The sequence below is a fragment of the Meriones unguiculatus genome, chromosome 15 (assembly GCF_030254825.1).
Source record: "Meriones unguiculatus strain TT.TT164.6M chromosome 15, Bangor_MerUng_6.1, whole genome shotgun sequence".
NCBI classification, from domain to species: Eukaryota; Metazoa; Chordata; class Mammalia; order Rodentia; family Muridae; genus Meriones; species Meriones unguiculatus.
Genome location: NC_083362.1, coordinates 70,705,965 through 70,722,767, shown reverse-complemented (window position 1 = coordinate 70,722,767; position 16,803 = coordinate 70,705,965). Strand labels below are relative to the sequence as shown.

The 16,803-nt window shown below is 38.1% G+C and overlaps 1 protein-coding gene across 17 annotated transcripts in view; it reads left to right on the top strand.

Moving 5' to 3' along the window:
- Positions 1 to 16,803, top strand: part of Trip12 (thyroid hormone receptor interactor 12) — a 131,952-nt gene that overhangs the window by 24,413 nt on the left and 90,736 nt on the right. For all 17 annotated transcript variants that reach the window (XM_021650882.2, XM_021650883.2, XM_021650881.2 and 14 more), the window contains exon 2: positions 9,659 to 9,805. In XM_021650882.2, coding sequence (XP_021506557.2) covers positions 9,708 to 9,805 — 98 coding nt within the window. In that variant the 5' untranslated portion in view covers positions 9,659 to 9,707. The remainder of the gene's footprint in view (positions 1 to 9,658; positions 9,806 to 16,803) is intronic.

Below are 16,803 nucleotides of genomic sequence, written 5' to 3'. Positions count from 1 at the left end.
TAGGGGCAAGAGTGTTTTAAAAGAGTATTTGGAACCCCCTCCCCCATTTTTGGAGACAGGATTTCTCCATTTAGCCCTAGTTCTCCTAGAACTCTCTGTAGACCAGCCTGGCCTTGAACTCCTAGATCTGCCTGCCTCTGCCTCCTGAGTGTTGGCATTAAAGGTCACCCCTAGGCCTTGTTATTTATTTCTAGAGATAAATAAATGGTGCTAGAGATCTACCCCATTACTTCTTTGGTTTTCTGGGACAGGGTTTTTCTGTGTAGACTTGGCTGTCCTGGACTTGATTTGTAGACCAGGTTCGTCTCGAAATTACAACTCGCAGATCTACCTGCCTCTGCCTCCCCGAGTGCTGATAATTACAGGCATGAACCACTATAATCAGCTACCCCAGATTCTTGTACCTGTTGTCAAGTGCTCTTCCATTGCGCACTAACCCCAGCTTCCCTGAGGAAGGGAGGGAGGGGGAGTGAGGGAGGGAGAGAGGAAGTGTGGGCATGCATGCATGCATATTTTGTCCTGAGTTTTGTTGCCTGTATATTTTCTCCCTTCTTGTCAGCCCAAATCACAGAGGTATTACAAGTTCAAGGCCAGCTTTGACAGTTCAGTTAAATCCCAAGGTAAAGCTGGAGGAGGGTGAATGGATTTAATGGCAGAGTTCTTTCTTTGCACTTTCTTGAGGCACTGGCTTCAATACCTTGGTTTTCTCTGCATAATAGTTCTGGTTTTCCTATGTTCAGTTTGTAGACCAGGCTGGCCTAGAACTCAGAGATCACCTGCCTCTGCCTCCAAGTGTTGGGATTAAATGCCTATGCCAGGCTGTGATTATGCATTTAAGTTGTTAATAATCTTTTTTTAATTTGAGAGTTTCACTATGTAGTCCTGGTTGTCCCAAGCTGGTCTAGAACTCAGAGATCCACTTGATTCTATCTCCTGAGTGCAGAGATTAAAGGCATATGTCAATAATCCTGGTTTTGTTTATAATTTCTTGAAGTAATTCCTTCATTTGTGAAAGTAGCCTCTGAAAATATATCCCAGATAGTCTCTGTCCCTTTGGGAGATTTCACTTAGTATCCTAAGTTGGCATAAAGTTAGCAGTTCTCCTGCCTCAGACATAAATGCAGGGCTTTTAGGTGTGTGTATAAGTGGCAACTAATGCTTTGCTTCTTGATGATTTCAAGAATCTGGGCCCCCCGGTCCTGCAGAGCCATATACTCCAGCCAAGGACCATGCATGGAGATTGCCTAGATTTCATACTGTATTGCTCATTCTGTCTTCAAAATTGCATATTCTTGTGTCTCAGTACTCTGGCATGCTGTGATTTAGGCATACACTTTTTATTGTTTTTTTGAGACAAATTTTCTCAGTGTAACAGAGCCCTGGTTGTCCTAGACTGGCTTTGCAGACCATACTGACCTCATACTCACAGAGAACACCCTCTGAGAGCTACCTCTGCCTGGCACACTTGCTGGCTCTTGCAGAGGACCAGGGTTTAATTTTTAGTACCCACATGATGGCTCTTAACTCTAGTTCCAGGGGATTCAACATTCTTTTCTGCACTTTATGAACAGTAGGTATGAATATGGTGCGTGTACACATACACAGACAAAATTATCATACACATGAAATAATGAAAGCTTACATTTCAATTTTAGAGCAAATTTAGTTCATAGAAAGATTAAAGTCAATGTATAGAAACTTTTCAAGTAGTTTGGCCGTCACAGATATGCAGCCCCACAAGCTGCCCTGGTTTAGTACATTATTTTCCAGAGTCCAGAGTTTACATTAGGTCATTCTTGTATATTCTGTAGCATTGGCATAATTTAAAGTGATATTTATCCACCCCTTCATCACATTATACTCTTTTACTGCCTTTGCTATTTTAAAGAAGCTGTAAAATATCTATTTTGAAGGTGATGCTGCCTCACTAGCTTTTAGTATTTGCATATTTTCCATCTTCTTTCAGTATACTTGTTCTTTAGATTTGTCTCAGAACATTTAAAAATCTTATCTGATAACTAGACAATTTTAGCCATGTTTTTCTTTCTGGTTTATTGACTTTTTTGGAATTCATTAATATTATTTTGTTTTGTTTTTGTTTTTGGCTTTTTTTCAAGACAGGGTTTCTTTGTGTATCCCTGGCTGTCCTGGACTCAGTTTGTAGACCAGGCTGGCCTCAAAAACCCACAGAGTTCCACCTGCCTCTGCCTCCTTGACTGCTGGGATCACAGAGGTTGGCCACTGCACCCATTTGAAATTTATTATTTTTTAATAGAGGCAAATCTAGTGTTTGTCTACTTCTTTAGAAACTAAAAGAACTATAAAAGATCATCTTGAGTGAGGTAACCTAGAAACAAAAAGACACACAAGGTATATACTCACTCACAAATGGTTTAGACATATAGGACATACATACTAAAATCTATACTCCTATAGAAGCTAAACAACAAGGAACCACCCTAGGGAAGATACCCAGTCCTCATTCAGAAGGGCAAATGCAATAGACATTTCGGAAGCAGAAGACAGGACAGGGCCCTACCACACAGAGGGCCTCTGAAAAACTACTGATGAGGTATGGAAGCAGAAGCTGAGACTCATAGCCAAACTTTGGGCAGAATGCATGGAATTTTATGAAAGAATGGGGGGATAGAAAGAACCAGAGGGGACAGGAGCTCTACAAGGAGACCAACAGAGCCAAAAAAATCTGGGCCCCCAGGTCCTGCAGAGCCATATACTCCAACCAAGGACCATGCATGGAGATTGCCTAGACCCCCTGCTCAGACGTAGCCCACAGGCAGCTCAGTCTCTGAGTGGGTTCCCTAGTAACTAACGGGAGCAGGGGCTGTCTCTGGCAGGAACTCAGTGGCAGGCTCTCTGATCACCTCCCCTTGAGGGTTGCAGCCTTGCCAGGCCACAGAGAGTGCACACAGACTATGCAACCAGTCCTGATGAGACCTGATAGCCTAGGATTAGATAGAAGGGGAGGAGGACCTCCCTGTCAGTGGACTAGAGGAAGGGGCATAGGAGAAGAGGGAGGGAGGGAACCACCGCTGGGATACAGATTAAATAAGTTGTCATAAATGATAATAATAAAAAAAATAAGTAAAAAAGAAACTAAAATAGTAGGAGTAAAAAATATCTATACGTTTACATTTACTTAAAACAAGGTTTTGCTGTGTAACCTAGGTGAGCTTGAAACTTTATAGATCTGGCTGGCCTCGAATATCTGCTTCTGCTACCAGAGAGTTGGGATCAGAGACATGAGTCACTATTCTGGCAAGTGTCTATTTTCACTTTTTAAATAAAATACAAAAAGTTTACCAACTTAAATAAAAAGATTTTAATTTTATGTGTTTGCCTGCATGTATGTATTGTAGTACCATGTGTATGTCTAGTGCCTCAGGAAGCCAGAGGCGGGCTTACCCCTTGAGTTTACAATTGGCTATGTGAGTTCCAGGAAGTGAACCTGTGCCCTCTAAAAGAGCAGGAAGTGCTCTTAATGGCTGAGTGATCTCTCTAACCCCCTGATGAATAATTCTTGATTAACATTTAACTTTATACTGCTGAGTAAAATACAACTTTGCAACCTTCTGGCTTCATTGTTGCTATTGAGAAATCAATTTGTCAGAAAACACAAACCTTATAACTGAACTTCCTCTCTGTTTCTGCTATGCTGTATTAATAATCTAAAGCACAATTGCCTTTTTCTATCCGTCATTCTGTCTCTCTTTGGTTTTGAGTCTTTTTGGTGTTTTTGTAGTCTTGGCTGGCCTGGGACTTGCTATGTAGATGAGACCATCTTGCACCTAGTAAGTGTGAGTTTTATTATCATATGTGTCTTTTCAACAGGCTAACGTGTTTAAAGTAGAAAATGCCTGAGGGACAGATTAGACTGGCCTGGAATTCACAGGGATCCACCTGCATCTGCCTCCCCGAGTGCTGGGAATCAAAGGCTTGCTCCACTTAAGTACTCAACTTAGAAGCCGAAATGAAGCCGCGCACCTGTAACCCGGCACTTAGGGAGGCACAGGCAGGCGAATCTCTGTTAGTTCTCTGTTTAGCTACACGGAGAAACCCTATCTTGAAAAACAAGCTGAAATGAATTTTAGAGCGCTATAAAGTATGAGGCTTAGTTGAATTCTAGAGACTGTAGTTTGATACCATCTCCTGTCTACTTGTTTCAGCATAGTGCCTTTTTAAGTATGTACTAACAGTGACAGCCAGAAGCTTACCCATCTCTAGTGACTAGCTAAGGTGGTAGCCAACAAGATCACAAATCTATTAATATTAGCTCTAAGGGGGACTACCCACTACTTTTTGGTCACATGGGTGAAATGTTGTTGACTATTTTAATCTTTGAGACCCTAAGACAATATTAATACAGCTAGTATTCTGAAGCTTATACAAAGGATGTGGTCTAAGATAGGATTTTTATTAGGGAATTTTACTTTTCTGTGTTGAAGTAGTTCTCCAGTATTTGTTGATGAGAAACTGGTCATTTTACATACTATTTTTTTTGAGACAGGAAGTAATGTAGCTCAGGCTGGCCTGGGATTTTAAATTCTTCCACTTCTGAGTGTGAAGATACAGGCATTCACTATTTTGCCCTTCCTCATTAATGTTATAGTTATCTATTAGAACTTCCTGTTAGAAGGCTCCTTTGTTAAACACAGGTAAAATATGACATTATATCCATTTCCTTCCTTATAGTTGTGTCTCTGAGTCTTGTGTCCGTTGCCTCCCCTCCCCCTGCTTCTGCCTCCCAAGCGCTAGGAATAAAGGTATATACCACCACTGCCTGTTTTATGTATATATTTATGAGTCAGCAACTCATTGTTGAACCTCAGGTAAGCCTGAAACTCACTACATTGTGTAGCCAGTTTGACTTTCACTTCAGCATAGTTCTTTTACCTTAACCTGCTAAGTGCTTAGGATTATAGGCCTGTGTTATCATGCCCTGCTTCCTTGTAAAATCTTATTAATAGACAGCCTTATTTCCATTTCCCTCTTTTGAGTTATGAATGTTTGTATGTTCTCATATGAGTTTGTGTGTGAAAACCAAATGTTGGCGTTGGGAATATTCCTAAATCATTCATCTTATGTACAAGAGTGTCCCATGGAACCTGGAGCTCACTGATTTAGCTAGACTGGTTGCCAAGCAAGCTCTAGGGGTACTTCTCTATCCATTCCACCAGCTTGTAGATTTCAGATGTGTCTGTGTCACCCAAATTTTCATGGGTACTGGGTCATACTTACATGGTCATTTGTTCAGTCTTCCTAAACCCCTTCTTAAAGCTGTTTTGATACTTGGCTTAGGATTCTACAGTTTTTTTCATTTTTAAAATGTGCTTTTTTTTTTGTTTAAAGAGCAGCTGAGAAGGCTGTTTCTGCTATAACCTACGGTGAGACATCATGAGGTGCCTAGAGGTTAAAGGCTGTGTATTGCTTTATTAAAGACAGGCTTATTTCAAGTCTTTGACATTCTTTCTTAAGCAAGAATGACATCACAAGTGAGGTGGCTGTTTATTTTATTGTGGAGTTGTTGGATTTATACTATCCTTTATCTGTTACCATAGTGTTTTTTTTCCTTATAGAACTTTATTTTTGCTTAATGTGTGTAGTCTGTCTGAAAAACAAAAACAAAACCCAAAATGGAGGTGAGGATATGGCTCAGTTGGTAGAGCGTTTGCTAAGTATGCACAAAGTCTTTACTTCAACCCATAGTGCCACACTGGTTGAGCACAGTAGTATAATTCCAGTACTTAGAGGCAGGAGGGTGAAAAGTTCAAGGCTGTGCTTCACATAATAATGATTTGAATGAGACCCTGTCTCTAAAAAGCAAAACACACAATAACGAAACAGGGGAAGATGTGGGACAAGTAAGATGCTCATTAAATGTCAGTTTCATAATGAAAACCTCCTGCAGACATTACATGGCATATAGTAGCTTGTTCTCCTTTTCTTTGTTTTTTGTTTTTAAATGTTCACTGTAAAAATAATTCAGCTTTCCTTCAGTTTCAAAAGTTACCTCAAATAGGTGGTAGCGATTAAACTGGCTTTGGGGGCTGCTCAAGACTGTTGTGGGTTTCTAAATTACAGGCTTGTTCCCTGGTTAATTAAATATCATTTCTGTATATAAATATTAGTATTCTTTTGCTCCTTTTTTAATCTTTAGACTATTTGACTAGGACATCCTAACAATTTTCTCCTGTACCAAAGAGAGGACCAAAATTCTTTATAATATTCTTCTTCCCCCAAGTTGTAACTTAACCTATCTTTTGTAATGGTAAGAAATTAGAAGAAAGCAAAGCCTGGGGTTGGAGAGATGATGGCTCAGAGGTTAAGAGCACTGACTGCTCTTCCAGAGGTCCTGAGTTCAATTCCCAGCAACCACATGGTGGCTCATAATTATTTATGAGATCTTATGGCCTGCAGGCACAAATGCACACAGAATAATGTAAGTATGTATGTATGTATGTATGTATAGATAGATGGATGGATGGATTTAGATACTGTATGTACAAATAGGTAGGTAGGTAGATAGGTAGGTAGGTAGATTCTTAAAAAAGAGGGAAAGGAAGCAAAGCTTGATGATGCATTCCTTTGATTGCATCATGTAGACATTAAGGCAAGAAGGTGGAAAAGTTTGAGGCAAGTTTGGGTCATTAGAGTGGGACCTTTCTTAAAAACAGAAACAAAAAAAAACTTAGGAGTTGACATTTTCCTTGAAGGGCCAGCCTATATTAAACTTTTGTTTTTTGAAGTGTTGAACCCAGTGCCTCTGCAAGTGTTCTGTGACTAAGATACATTCCTAGCCTTTCTGGGAGAGAGAAAACAATTTCTTAAAATATTTTAAAAATTCTATATGTATGAGTGTTTTGAAAATAGTATTTTTATGCACTTAATGCATGCCTGGTGCTCTGAGAGGTCAGAATGCAGCTAGTCCTGAATCCAGGTTCTCTTCTAGAGCAGTAAGTTAGTTCTCTTACCAATGAGCCATTTCTCCAGCCCTTATTAAGTTATTTTTAAGTTACATTGTTTGTGTGTGTGTTCTATTTTTCCCCCTCTGAGACAGGGTTTCTTTGTATAGCTCTGGCTCTCCTGGTGCTCAGCTCTATAGACCAGGCTGCCTTGAAATCAGATCTTCCTGCCTCTGCCTCATGACCACTGAGATTAAAGGCATGGACTGCCACCATCACTCAGCTGTTTTTATTTGTTTTTTTTTTTTTTTTTATCTTTTTATTAACTTTATTTTATGTGCATTAGCCTGAAGGTGTCAGATCCCTTGGAATGGGCATTACAGACAGTTAGGAGCTGCCTTGTAGGTGGTGGGAATTGAACCTGGGTCCTTTGGAAGAATAGACAGTGCTCTTAGCCACTGAGCCATCTCTCCAGTCCGTTTTATTATTTTTTTTATCTTAAAATGATTCATAGCTGGCATAAGTAATTAAGTTAGGATAGAACAAAATCTTTATTCACTAAGTGCGTGGATTTATAGAGCTGCCTACCACTCCTGGCATCAGCTCTAAGGTCAGGTTTTTTATATTCACCTGAAACAGTGAAATAGAGTTTATATGCAAGGTAATCGTACTTTTTGGTGTTGGTATGCTCTGTAGTTGGAATTATTCCTGATAAAGCAGTTTGCCTTGTGAACGTAGGAAAATGATTATTTCCTACTTTAAGTTTTCTTTCTCAAAGCAGTCAATAGAAAAAATATTTTGTGAATCTTTTGGTTAATTTTTAAAGCATTGGCCAAAAACAAAAAATAAAACAGAAAAAAATGTATATACAAAGCGAACTTCCTGCTGTTTTTTTTTTTTTTTTTCCTCTAATGAAATCTTGGGAATATCTGAAAGTCTTTTCCCAATGTTTGTCAATTTAACTTTTATTTTCTCCCTATCCTTTTAGTGTTTGCATATTTTGTTTTTTTATTGATAACATTCATGTTCTTATTTTGAAATTTTTTCTTTTTTGAACATTCCCCCCCCCCCCCCAGACAGGGTTTCTCTGTGTATAGCCCTGACTGACCTAGAACTCACTTTGCAGACCAGGCTAGCCTTGAGCTTACAGAGCTCTGCCTGCATCTACCTCCCAGGTGCTGGGATCAAAGGCATGCACCACCATGTCTAGCTGTACACAGGTATTGACTAGGTAGCCCAGGCTGGCCTGAAGTCACTATATAACCCAGAGACTGAATTTGAACGTAATCCTTGTTGCTAGGTATCTATCATGCTTGGGTAGTCATTTGAACTTTTTGATAGTTTGGTAAGAATAAGGATAAACAGTTCTCTTGTGTGGAATTGGGTCAAATTATAACTCAGCCACTTTTATTCCTATCACAGTTAAAAAAAAAGTTCCAAATCCATTTAACAGATTTAGTTGTGATCTAGCACTATCCAGGGTGGGGTGGCAGTTAGCCTGTATAAAGTCAGAGATCATTTGTTTCCCTTGTATACAGATGGCAAATTTATTTAGAGGCTTTAAAAAAAATTGGACTTTGTGAGGTGGTTCATTCTCGTAGTCATAGTACTATGGTAGTGGAAACAGGATCCCAGCTTAGAGGCCAAGCTGTATGTATATATAGCAAGCTGTCTCAGAAACAACGAAAACTGAAAGATTTGGTTTATGATTTAATTTTTTGAGATAGGTTCTCCCTATGTAGTCTTGGCTGGCCTGGAACTCAGTATATAATGTAGTCCTCAAACTCACAGAGAAGATTTTCTCTAATTCTCTATGTCCCCCCCCCACTGAAAATTAATATGTGGGCCACCATACCATACCTGGGTTTATTTAAACTGTTACTCTTTGATTAAAGTATAGGCTTAAAAATTATGTGTAAGTGTGTATCTATCTGTATGTGATATGCAAGTGGTGAAGATGTTTTTGGAGGCCAGGGTAGTTGGATTCACTGGACAGTTGTGAACTGTCTTACACTTGATGGGAGCCAAATTCCGGTCTATGGGAAGAGCAGTAACTGGTCTACAGTGAACTTGTTTTGGGAAACATCTTCTGCATCAGTCTTTGTTTTTTTTTTTTTTTTTTTTTTTTTTTTTTTTTTATTCCATAAGTTACAACTTTGCACATTTGATTTCCTAACAAGATCTGGTACAACTTCAGGATATCTGGGATTGTTGCTTCATTTAATATAATGAACAGCCCTCACATTGCTATTAATATACTGCAATTTTAGTTTCCATTGTTACTGTTACTGCAGAACCATAAAGTTTATTATTCTTAAAATTTATTTATTTGTGTGTCTGTGTGCCCATATGAATGACGGTCAGAGGGCAGATGCTAATTCTCTTGGTGGGCACAGGGATCAAACTCAGGCTTGGCAGCAAGTACTTTGACTTGGTGAGCTATTTTTCTGGCCCCAAAGTTTCTATTCATTATGTATGCTTGCACCTAAGGAGGCTAACTGAAGGCATTGGATCCACTGAGCTGGAATTACAGTGATTGTAAGCTACCTAATGTGGGTACTAGAAACAAAACTCAGGTCCACTAGATGAGCAACAAGTGCTCCTAACCACTAAGCCATCACTCTAGCCTCATCTCTTGACATTCATAGTCAAGTTACACAGTGTAATAAGGCAGTAGCTTTTCCACATTTCTGTTGTATTGTATCTAATTAGACTTTTCTTCCTCCTTTTCCTTTCAGTGAATGGTAGTGTCTAGAAAGGGTATGTCCCTTCAAGAGAGAGGTGCCAATGTCCAACCGGCCTAATAACAATCCAGGGGGGTCACTGCGACGTTCACAGAGGAACACTGCCGGGGCCCAACCGCAAGACGACTCAATAGGAGGAAGGTATGTATTTCATGGTAATATGAAAAAGAGTTGGGAATAAAATACAAAACAAACCCCAAAATGAACAAAACCAAATTTAAAAAAACTTAATTATGAGGACTAAAACATTGCAGTATGGGTTATTTCCCTAATTTCTGAGCACAGTAGCACAGAAGATTTAAGTGATTCTTAAATCTTTTCCCAAATAAGTTAGGCCCCTCTAAATTCAGTTCCCAGTCATTGACATGAAGGCCCTACTTTAAGGTTGTTAGCATATGTATGTTATATTATGTTTTGTTGTCCTTTATATTTGCTTAACACATGTTGCAACATGTCTTTAATGTGTTTAAACCATTTGGGACCCTTTAGTACACCTTGACTTACTGATTTTTATTGAGCAAAAAGTTTTATTTTAAGCATTTAGGGTTTGACACTCAGCCTGAAGATGGTGGTGGTGGTGGTGTGAGGACTAAACTAGTCTTCCCTGTGGGTTCCGTATGAACACTGAGCTAGGAGCGTGTGAGATGCTTTGTTAGCATGCCAGCTCTCTGATTTTGTGCTCTGCTGTTGATCTTTTTAATTGGAATTGTTTTAAATTTAAATAAGGTAATATGAAGAGTATCATAGTTTCTTGAAAGTGAAATTCTGTGTCTGATTTAGACATGGACTGTCATTGTTTATAAAGTACTCAGAAATAGTTCTCTAATCTAGTGATATCGGTGATTAGCTTGAAATGGGTCAGTGAATTCTAGTTTTTTTTTTTTAGAACGGTTTCCTAAATTAACAATTTGAGGCAGTCGTGTACATTGGAAAATCATTAAAAGAAATGATTGAAAATTGAAATGTCAAATGTAAATAATAATTTGTCCTGTTTCCTATAAGTAGTTAATAGGTCTTTGAACGGGGACAGCTTTATGTGTTAGTTATGCCTCTGCCATAAAATTTGGAATTCTTTGGGTTAGGGTTACAGGAACTCTAGTTACTTGGTCTTCTTAAGTGGGTCCGTCTGTTTCTTGGAGTTGCTGGTTACCTTTAAGTACTATAATGTCAAACTTAATGTTACACTTAGTAGAGAGTTCTTGTTTTTCTACATTCAGCATCAGAAACAGCCATATTTAAGCTTTATGCTGATGGTTAAAAAATAGCACCTTTCATTAATTTGAATAACATTAACTTTCTGAGAATTTAATGCTAATATCTGTGTGTCATTTCTTGTTCTTTATTTTGTTTCATTGTTTTGAGTCAAGGTTTTTTTCTGTATCCCTGGCTGTCAGAGATCCTCCTGCCACTGCCTCCTTGAGTGCTGGGATCACAGGCGTGTGTCACCATGCTAGGATTAAATTCTCAGAAATCCCTCCTGCCTCTTTGAGTGCTGGGATTAAAGATGTGCTAGTTCATTTCACACATTATTAAAAATGGAAAATTTTGAAGTTTTCAGCATTCATCAACATTAGAATTTAGGTCCTAACAATACGTAAGTCCCCATGCCCAGTTTTGAGATATGGATAAATGTAATTATGATGAGACAGGGAATATACAAAAGCAAAAGAAAAAAATATTCTACAATCCACTTAAAATGCTTGGCATTTTATTGACCTTGGCATATTGTCAATCTTTTTTAAATTTCAAGTACATGTGTTTATATGTTCATACAAGTTAGATCTTTTGAACAACTGTAGTTACACATTTTTAGTACATAAACTGTCAGCATTTTGAGTTAATACAAGAGCATTGCTTCTGATACCTATAGTAGTATTTTGTCTGTTTGGTACGTTGGTGTTCTATACAATTTGTTTCTTACAGTACTATGTTTATAACTGATTGGTTTGAACATGGTCTCATTTCCTGTATGCTCAGTACTATGGAGGGAGGGCAGGGAAAACATCCAAATTTGATCCCTTCTTGGGCCACACAGCAAATTCAGGGGCAGCCTGGGCTATGCAGTTAGACTTTATCTCACATTCTCCCAAAAGTTAGAAACAAATGAAGTAATTAAATCCTGCAAGTAGGATTGTGTTGGTTTAAGTAACCTTATAAAGATGTAATAAATGGAATTCCACTAGATTATGGAATGGCATATTTCTAATTTAAACATTAAGAAAATAGTTGATTATTGTGTATATGTGTAGGATCTGTGTGTATGGGTGCACATGCTATGCTGTGTGTGTATAGATGAGAGGACAACTTCGTGACATCCTTTCTCTCCTATCTTTGCATGTGTTACAGGAATCAAACTCAGGTTGTTAGACTTGAGTGTGTCATGTACTTTTACCTGACACACCCTATCCCTGGCCCCCATTTGTTTTTAAGGCAATTTTTTTATTTGTTTTATTTAGTTACTTTTTATTCTTTTAAACTTAAGTGCTCATGTATGTGTCTGCATAGGAGTTTATGTAGGTGCCTTTGGAGTTCAGAAGTGGGTGTTGGATTTATAGATGGTTGTAAATTTTGTGATGTGTGTGGTAGAAATACCAGGCTGGCCTTGAACTTACAGCCTCATAGCCATCTGAGTGCTTCTGCCTCCCTTCTTGGTGGGATTAAAAGGTGTGTGTTACCACACCATGATTTCTGTGGTTGTTTTTGTCTGCATGTGTGGCTGTACACCATATGTATTCCTGATGCCCATGGAAGCCAGAAGAGGGTATCAGGTACTCTGGAACTAGACTTGCAGATTGTTGTGAGCCACTATGTGGGTGCCGATTATCTGAAAGTACAGCCATTGTTTTTGATGACCAAACTATTTTTCCAGCTGATGCTCTCACAATTTTTAACCTTTAACAGGCCTGTTAAGTTTCTTGTAAAGCTTTGTTTTGTTCCAGAACTGTGTATGCATAGTGCTTTTCTAGCCTTGGTTTGGATTCCCCAGTACCGTGTGAACTGGACAAGCTGTATATCTTAAAATCCTAGTAAATAAAGCTTGGAAGTTCAGGATCATCATCTTCTATCTCATAACAAATTCATGATATCCTATTTCCAAAGAAAAATTTCTTCACAGAAGTAGTAAACAGAAGGTGTCCTCTTACTTAACTAAGATTAGTATCATATTCATCCTTTCTTATATCAGTACATCTAGTTTTAAGCATATCTGTGTTCAGTTGTAGTATAGCGAGTTAGTATTGAAACATAGGATTTATTTTCTAGTTTTTAATATATATAACTATAAATATAATCAAAGAAACAACATTAGGCCAAAAGGAACTTTTTTTTTTTTTAAATGAAAACTGACCTGTTGCCATCCCCATCTTGATTCTTTTGCTGGTAGTAGAATCTCAGCTGGAAAGAAATTGAGTGTGTTCTCATCACATCCCAGATCATGCTCTCTTTAACAATTATCTAATCTTGAGAATATTTCTCCAGTGGTTTTTGTGTGGGAAAGGATTGACCTTAATTGGGACAGAACAATTGCAGTTGTGGTTTGAAGATGACTGTGTGTGTGTGTGTGTGTGTGTGTGTGTGTATTTTTTGACTGTAAATGCACTAATGGAGGGCAGAAGAGGGTGTTGGGTCTCTTAGAGTTGCATTTTTACAGGTGATTGTGAACTGCTGAAAGTGGAATTCCAGTCAAGTCTTGTGCTCTTTTTTTGTGTGTGCCTTTTGCCTTTTTTTTTTTTTTTTCTTTTTTGAGATGGTGTTTCTTTTTGGCTATCCTGAAACTCTGTAGACCAGGATGGTTTTGAACTCACAAGAGATCTGCCTGCCTCTGCCTCCCAAGTGCTAGGATTGTGATTATGCTCTTAACTTTTGAGTCATCTCTCCAGCCCAGGAACAGTGGACTTGTAAATGTGTGTTGATAAAGATCTAAGGAGTGAAATGATGATAACAATTAATAGTACTCACAGCAGTACTAAAGTGGCGTGTTTTACACTTAAAACCCTTTTCTTTTTAGTTGAGACCAGGGAAATTCTGCTAAATGTGGAAGGTAGCTCAATCTGATACAGCTAGTTTGTGTTCAAGATGTGATTATTTAGACTGCTTGATTTTACAGTCAGTTGAATTATCAACCTGTTTTAACTGCAGAGACCCCTTGGTCCCGATGATGAAAGACTTAAAGGAGGCTATTGAGTACTTATGATCAAAGAATATTCTCATTCAGCTTAGCACTTAACTGGTAGGCTTTTCTCCTTGGCTTTTTTTTTGGGGAGGGGGAGCATTGTTTGTTTGTTTTTTCTGAGATAGGGTTTCTCTGTGTGCCTTGGCTGTCCTTGAACCGTCTGTAGACCTGGCTGCCCTCACACTCACAGAGATCCACCTGTCTCTGCTTCTGCCTCCCTGAGTTCTGGGATTAAAGCCCTGCATTATTACCACTACCTGGCTATCTCTTAGAATTTTAAAATTTGGGTTTCAGTTTGCTGTTTTTTTGTATAGGATTAACCTGCCACTGTTGTGTAGTCTCCTTCTAGTTTACCTTCCCTCCTCCCAAATCCAGACTACCTTTCAAGCTGTGGCTCTATTTCATTATTATTTAACTTTTCACTTGATCAACAAGACTTATTTATTTAGTATAGGCTGGCACCATTTTGAATCCCTTTGCCATAGCTTCCTGAATGCTGGGATTATAGGCATGTGTCACTAGGCTGTGGTTAGTAACTTACTTAACCTTTTCTTTTTATTTTAAGGTTCATCTTTACTTTGTGTCTTTTTTTGTTTTGTTTTATTTTGCTAGCATGTATGTATGTGTTGCGCATATATGCCTTTCAGAGGCCAGGAGAGGGTGTCAGAACCCCTGGAACTAGAGCTAGAGGTGGTTGTAATCTTCCATATAGATGCTTGGGAAATGACTCCTGGGTCCTCATCAACAACCAGCAATTGCTCTTAACTGGGCCATCACTTCAGTCCCCTTTACCCTTTTAAAAGAATGATAATTTGCACTCATTCCTAAGATAAAGGAAAATACTGTCTTCTGACCATTTCCTTTTATTCTCACATCTTTCATTGCTGTCTATATAGACATCTTATTCCTATTATTTTTCTTTTTCTCTTTTCTCTGAGTTTTTGGATGATAGCTGATCTGTTCCTCTTTTTTCTGTTTTCTTTTTTTTTTCCTTAGGGAAAAAACAAACAAACTTCCTTCTACTGCTTCTCTGTTGGCTTGCTCTCAGGGATACTTCTAGCATTTTCCACTTCTAGCACAGGTATTTGTAGGCTATCCCTTCCCTCTTGGCCATGCAGTATAATTTTAACTGTACTGTGTGCTTTCACCTGTTTTCTCAATGGGCAGTGGTGGGATTAGGTGAACTTTTATAGCAACTTTGCTTAAAATTGTGTCAGTGATCATTTTTACTGTGAAAATATGTATGGAGACTACAAAATGGGAAGATAAGGGACGATAAGATCATTTTAGTTTTAGCACTGAGGTAACCATGGTTGTAGTTTTTTCCATGTCTTTTTACTGCCTTTTTTTATATCTGAATTTTTAGCATAAAGTAGTACAGTAGGAGTATAGACTTAGAGTGACCAGTTGCTCTCACTGAGTCTGTACTTTCCAGGATTCTATAATATTCCACACGAGAATTTGAAATGCCAACATGAATTTTCTATGATTTGAAATCCCATGGTTGGAGATTCTAGTGCCCCTCCCCACCTCCTAAAGGTTTTATTTTTATTTTTATTTTTTTTCTATGAAAGAATGGATATGTCTATTATTACATTTAAGTGATGTTATGTTTTTATTCCTGAAAATGTATTTATAAACTCTAAGGATATGAATATTTGGTGACTTTCACAGATTGTTAAAGATTGGTTTAGTTTATAATCCTATTTGTGCATATCCATTGGGTTTCATGTAGTTGAGGTGTTTTCGGTATTGATTAGCAGAATATTTGATTATGCAGTGTTGAGGATTGAACTTTGGACCTTGTGAATGCCGAGAAAGCATTCTGTTAACTTAGCAACAAGCTTCATCCCCAAGCATTGCAGAAAAAAAGGGCACATTGGCAAAAGTCAGCCTTTTTGAGAGTTGTGAGTTGAGCATCTTGCTGTATATTGGCCAGATTTAGAAGAACAGCCAGTGCTTAAGTCTTAACCTCTGAACCATCTCTCCAGCCCCTGCTTGTCTTAATTTCAAAGGTGCTTGTTACATAATTGTAGCTCTTAATGGAAGATTATTACCTTACTGGCTTTATGTGTTTTTTTTTTAAAGATTTATTTATTATGTATACAGTATTCTGTCTGCATGTACACCTGCACACCAGAAGGCACCAGATCTCATCATAGATGGTTGTAAGCTACGATGTGGTTGCTAGGAATTGAATTCAGGACCTTTGGAAGAACAGCCAGTGTGCTGTTAACCTCTGAGCCATCTCTCTAGCCCTTATGTGTTGTTTTAATGTGTAGAGGTCTGCAAAATTAAGACCATTCCTATTTGTTGTCCCTTCCTTAAATGAAGAATAGCTTTTTTTTTTCCTGAGTTCTTTTATGGTTTGATTTTTATAATGTTTGAATCCAATCTATCTTACCCTTATTTAGAAATTGGTCTTACAAAATTTTAATAATTACTTGATGTTTGATATTTTTCAGGACTTTAAACTTTAACACTTCAAAGATTTTTAAGGATAGCAAGTTGGCTTAGCAAGAAAAGGTGTTTGCTGCCACGTATGATGAGCTTTTTCTATTTCCTGGACTTGTCTTGGTGTAATAATGAAACTGACACCCAAATATTGTCCTCTGATCTCCACATTTGCATCTTGGCATACGCATGCCTGCATGCATACTCAAAAAATACATGTAAAAGTTTTACGGAAAGATTTTGTTTGTTATGTAGAAACAACATTGGCTTACATTTGGATTTTTGTCTTTGAAATAGAGTTCAGAATATAGCTATTTGCACCTGTGTATCCAGTATCCTATCTTGCTGTTTTTATCCTTTGTTAACTTAAATATTTACCCCTGTTTTTTCAATCTGAATTTGTTTACTGATGATCACACACTCCACAGAATTTAAGTTTTCTTCCAGGATTGGACAGATTGTTTCTGTAATGTTTGTGTCTTGAATTTTTTTTTTCCTTTTAGAACTTCATAGA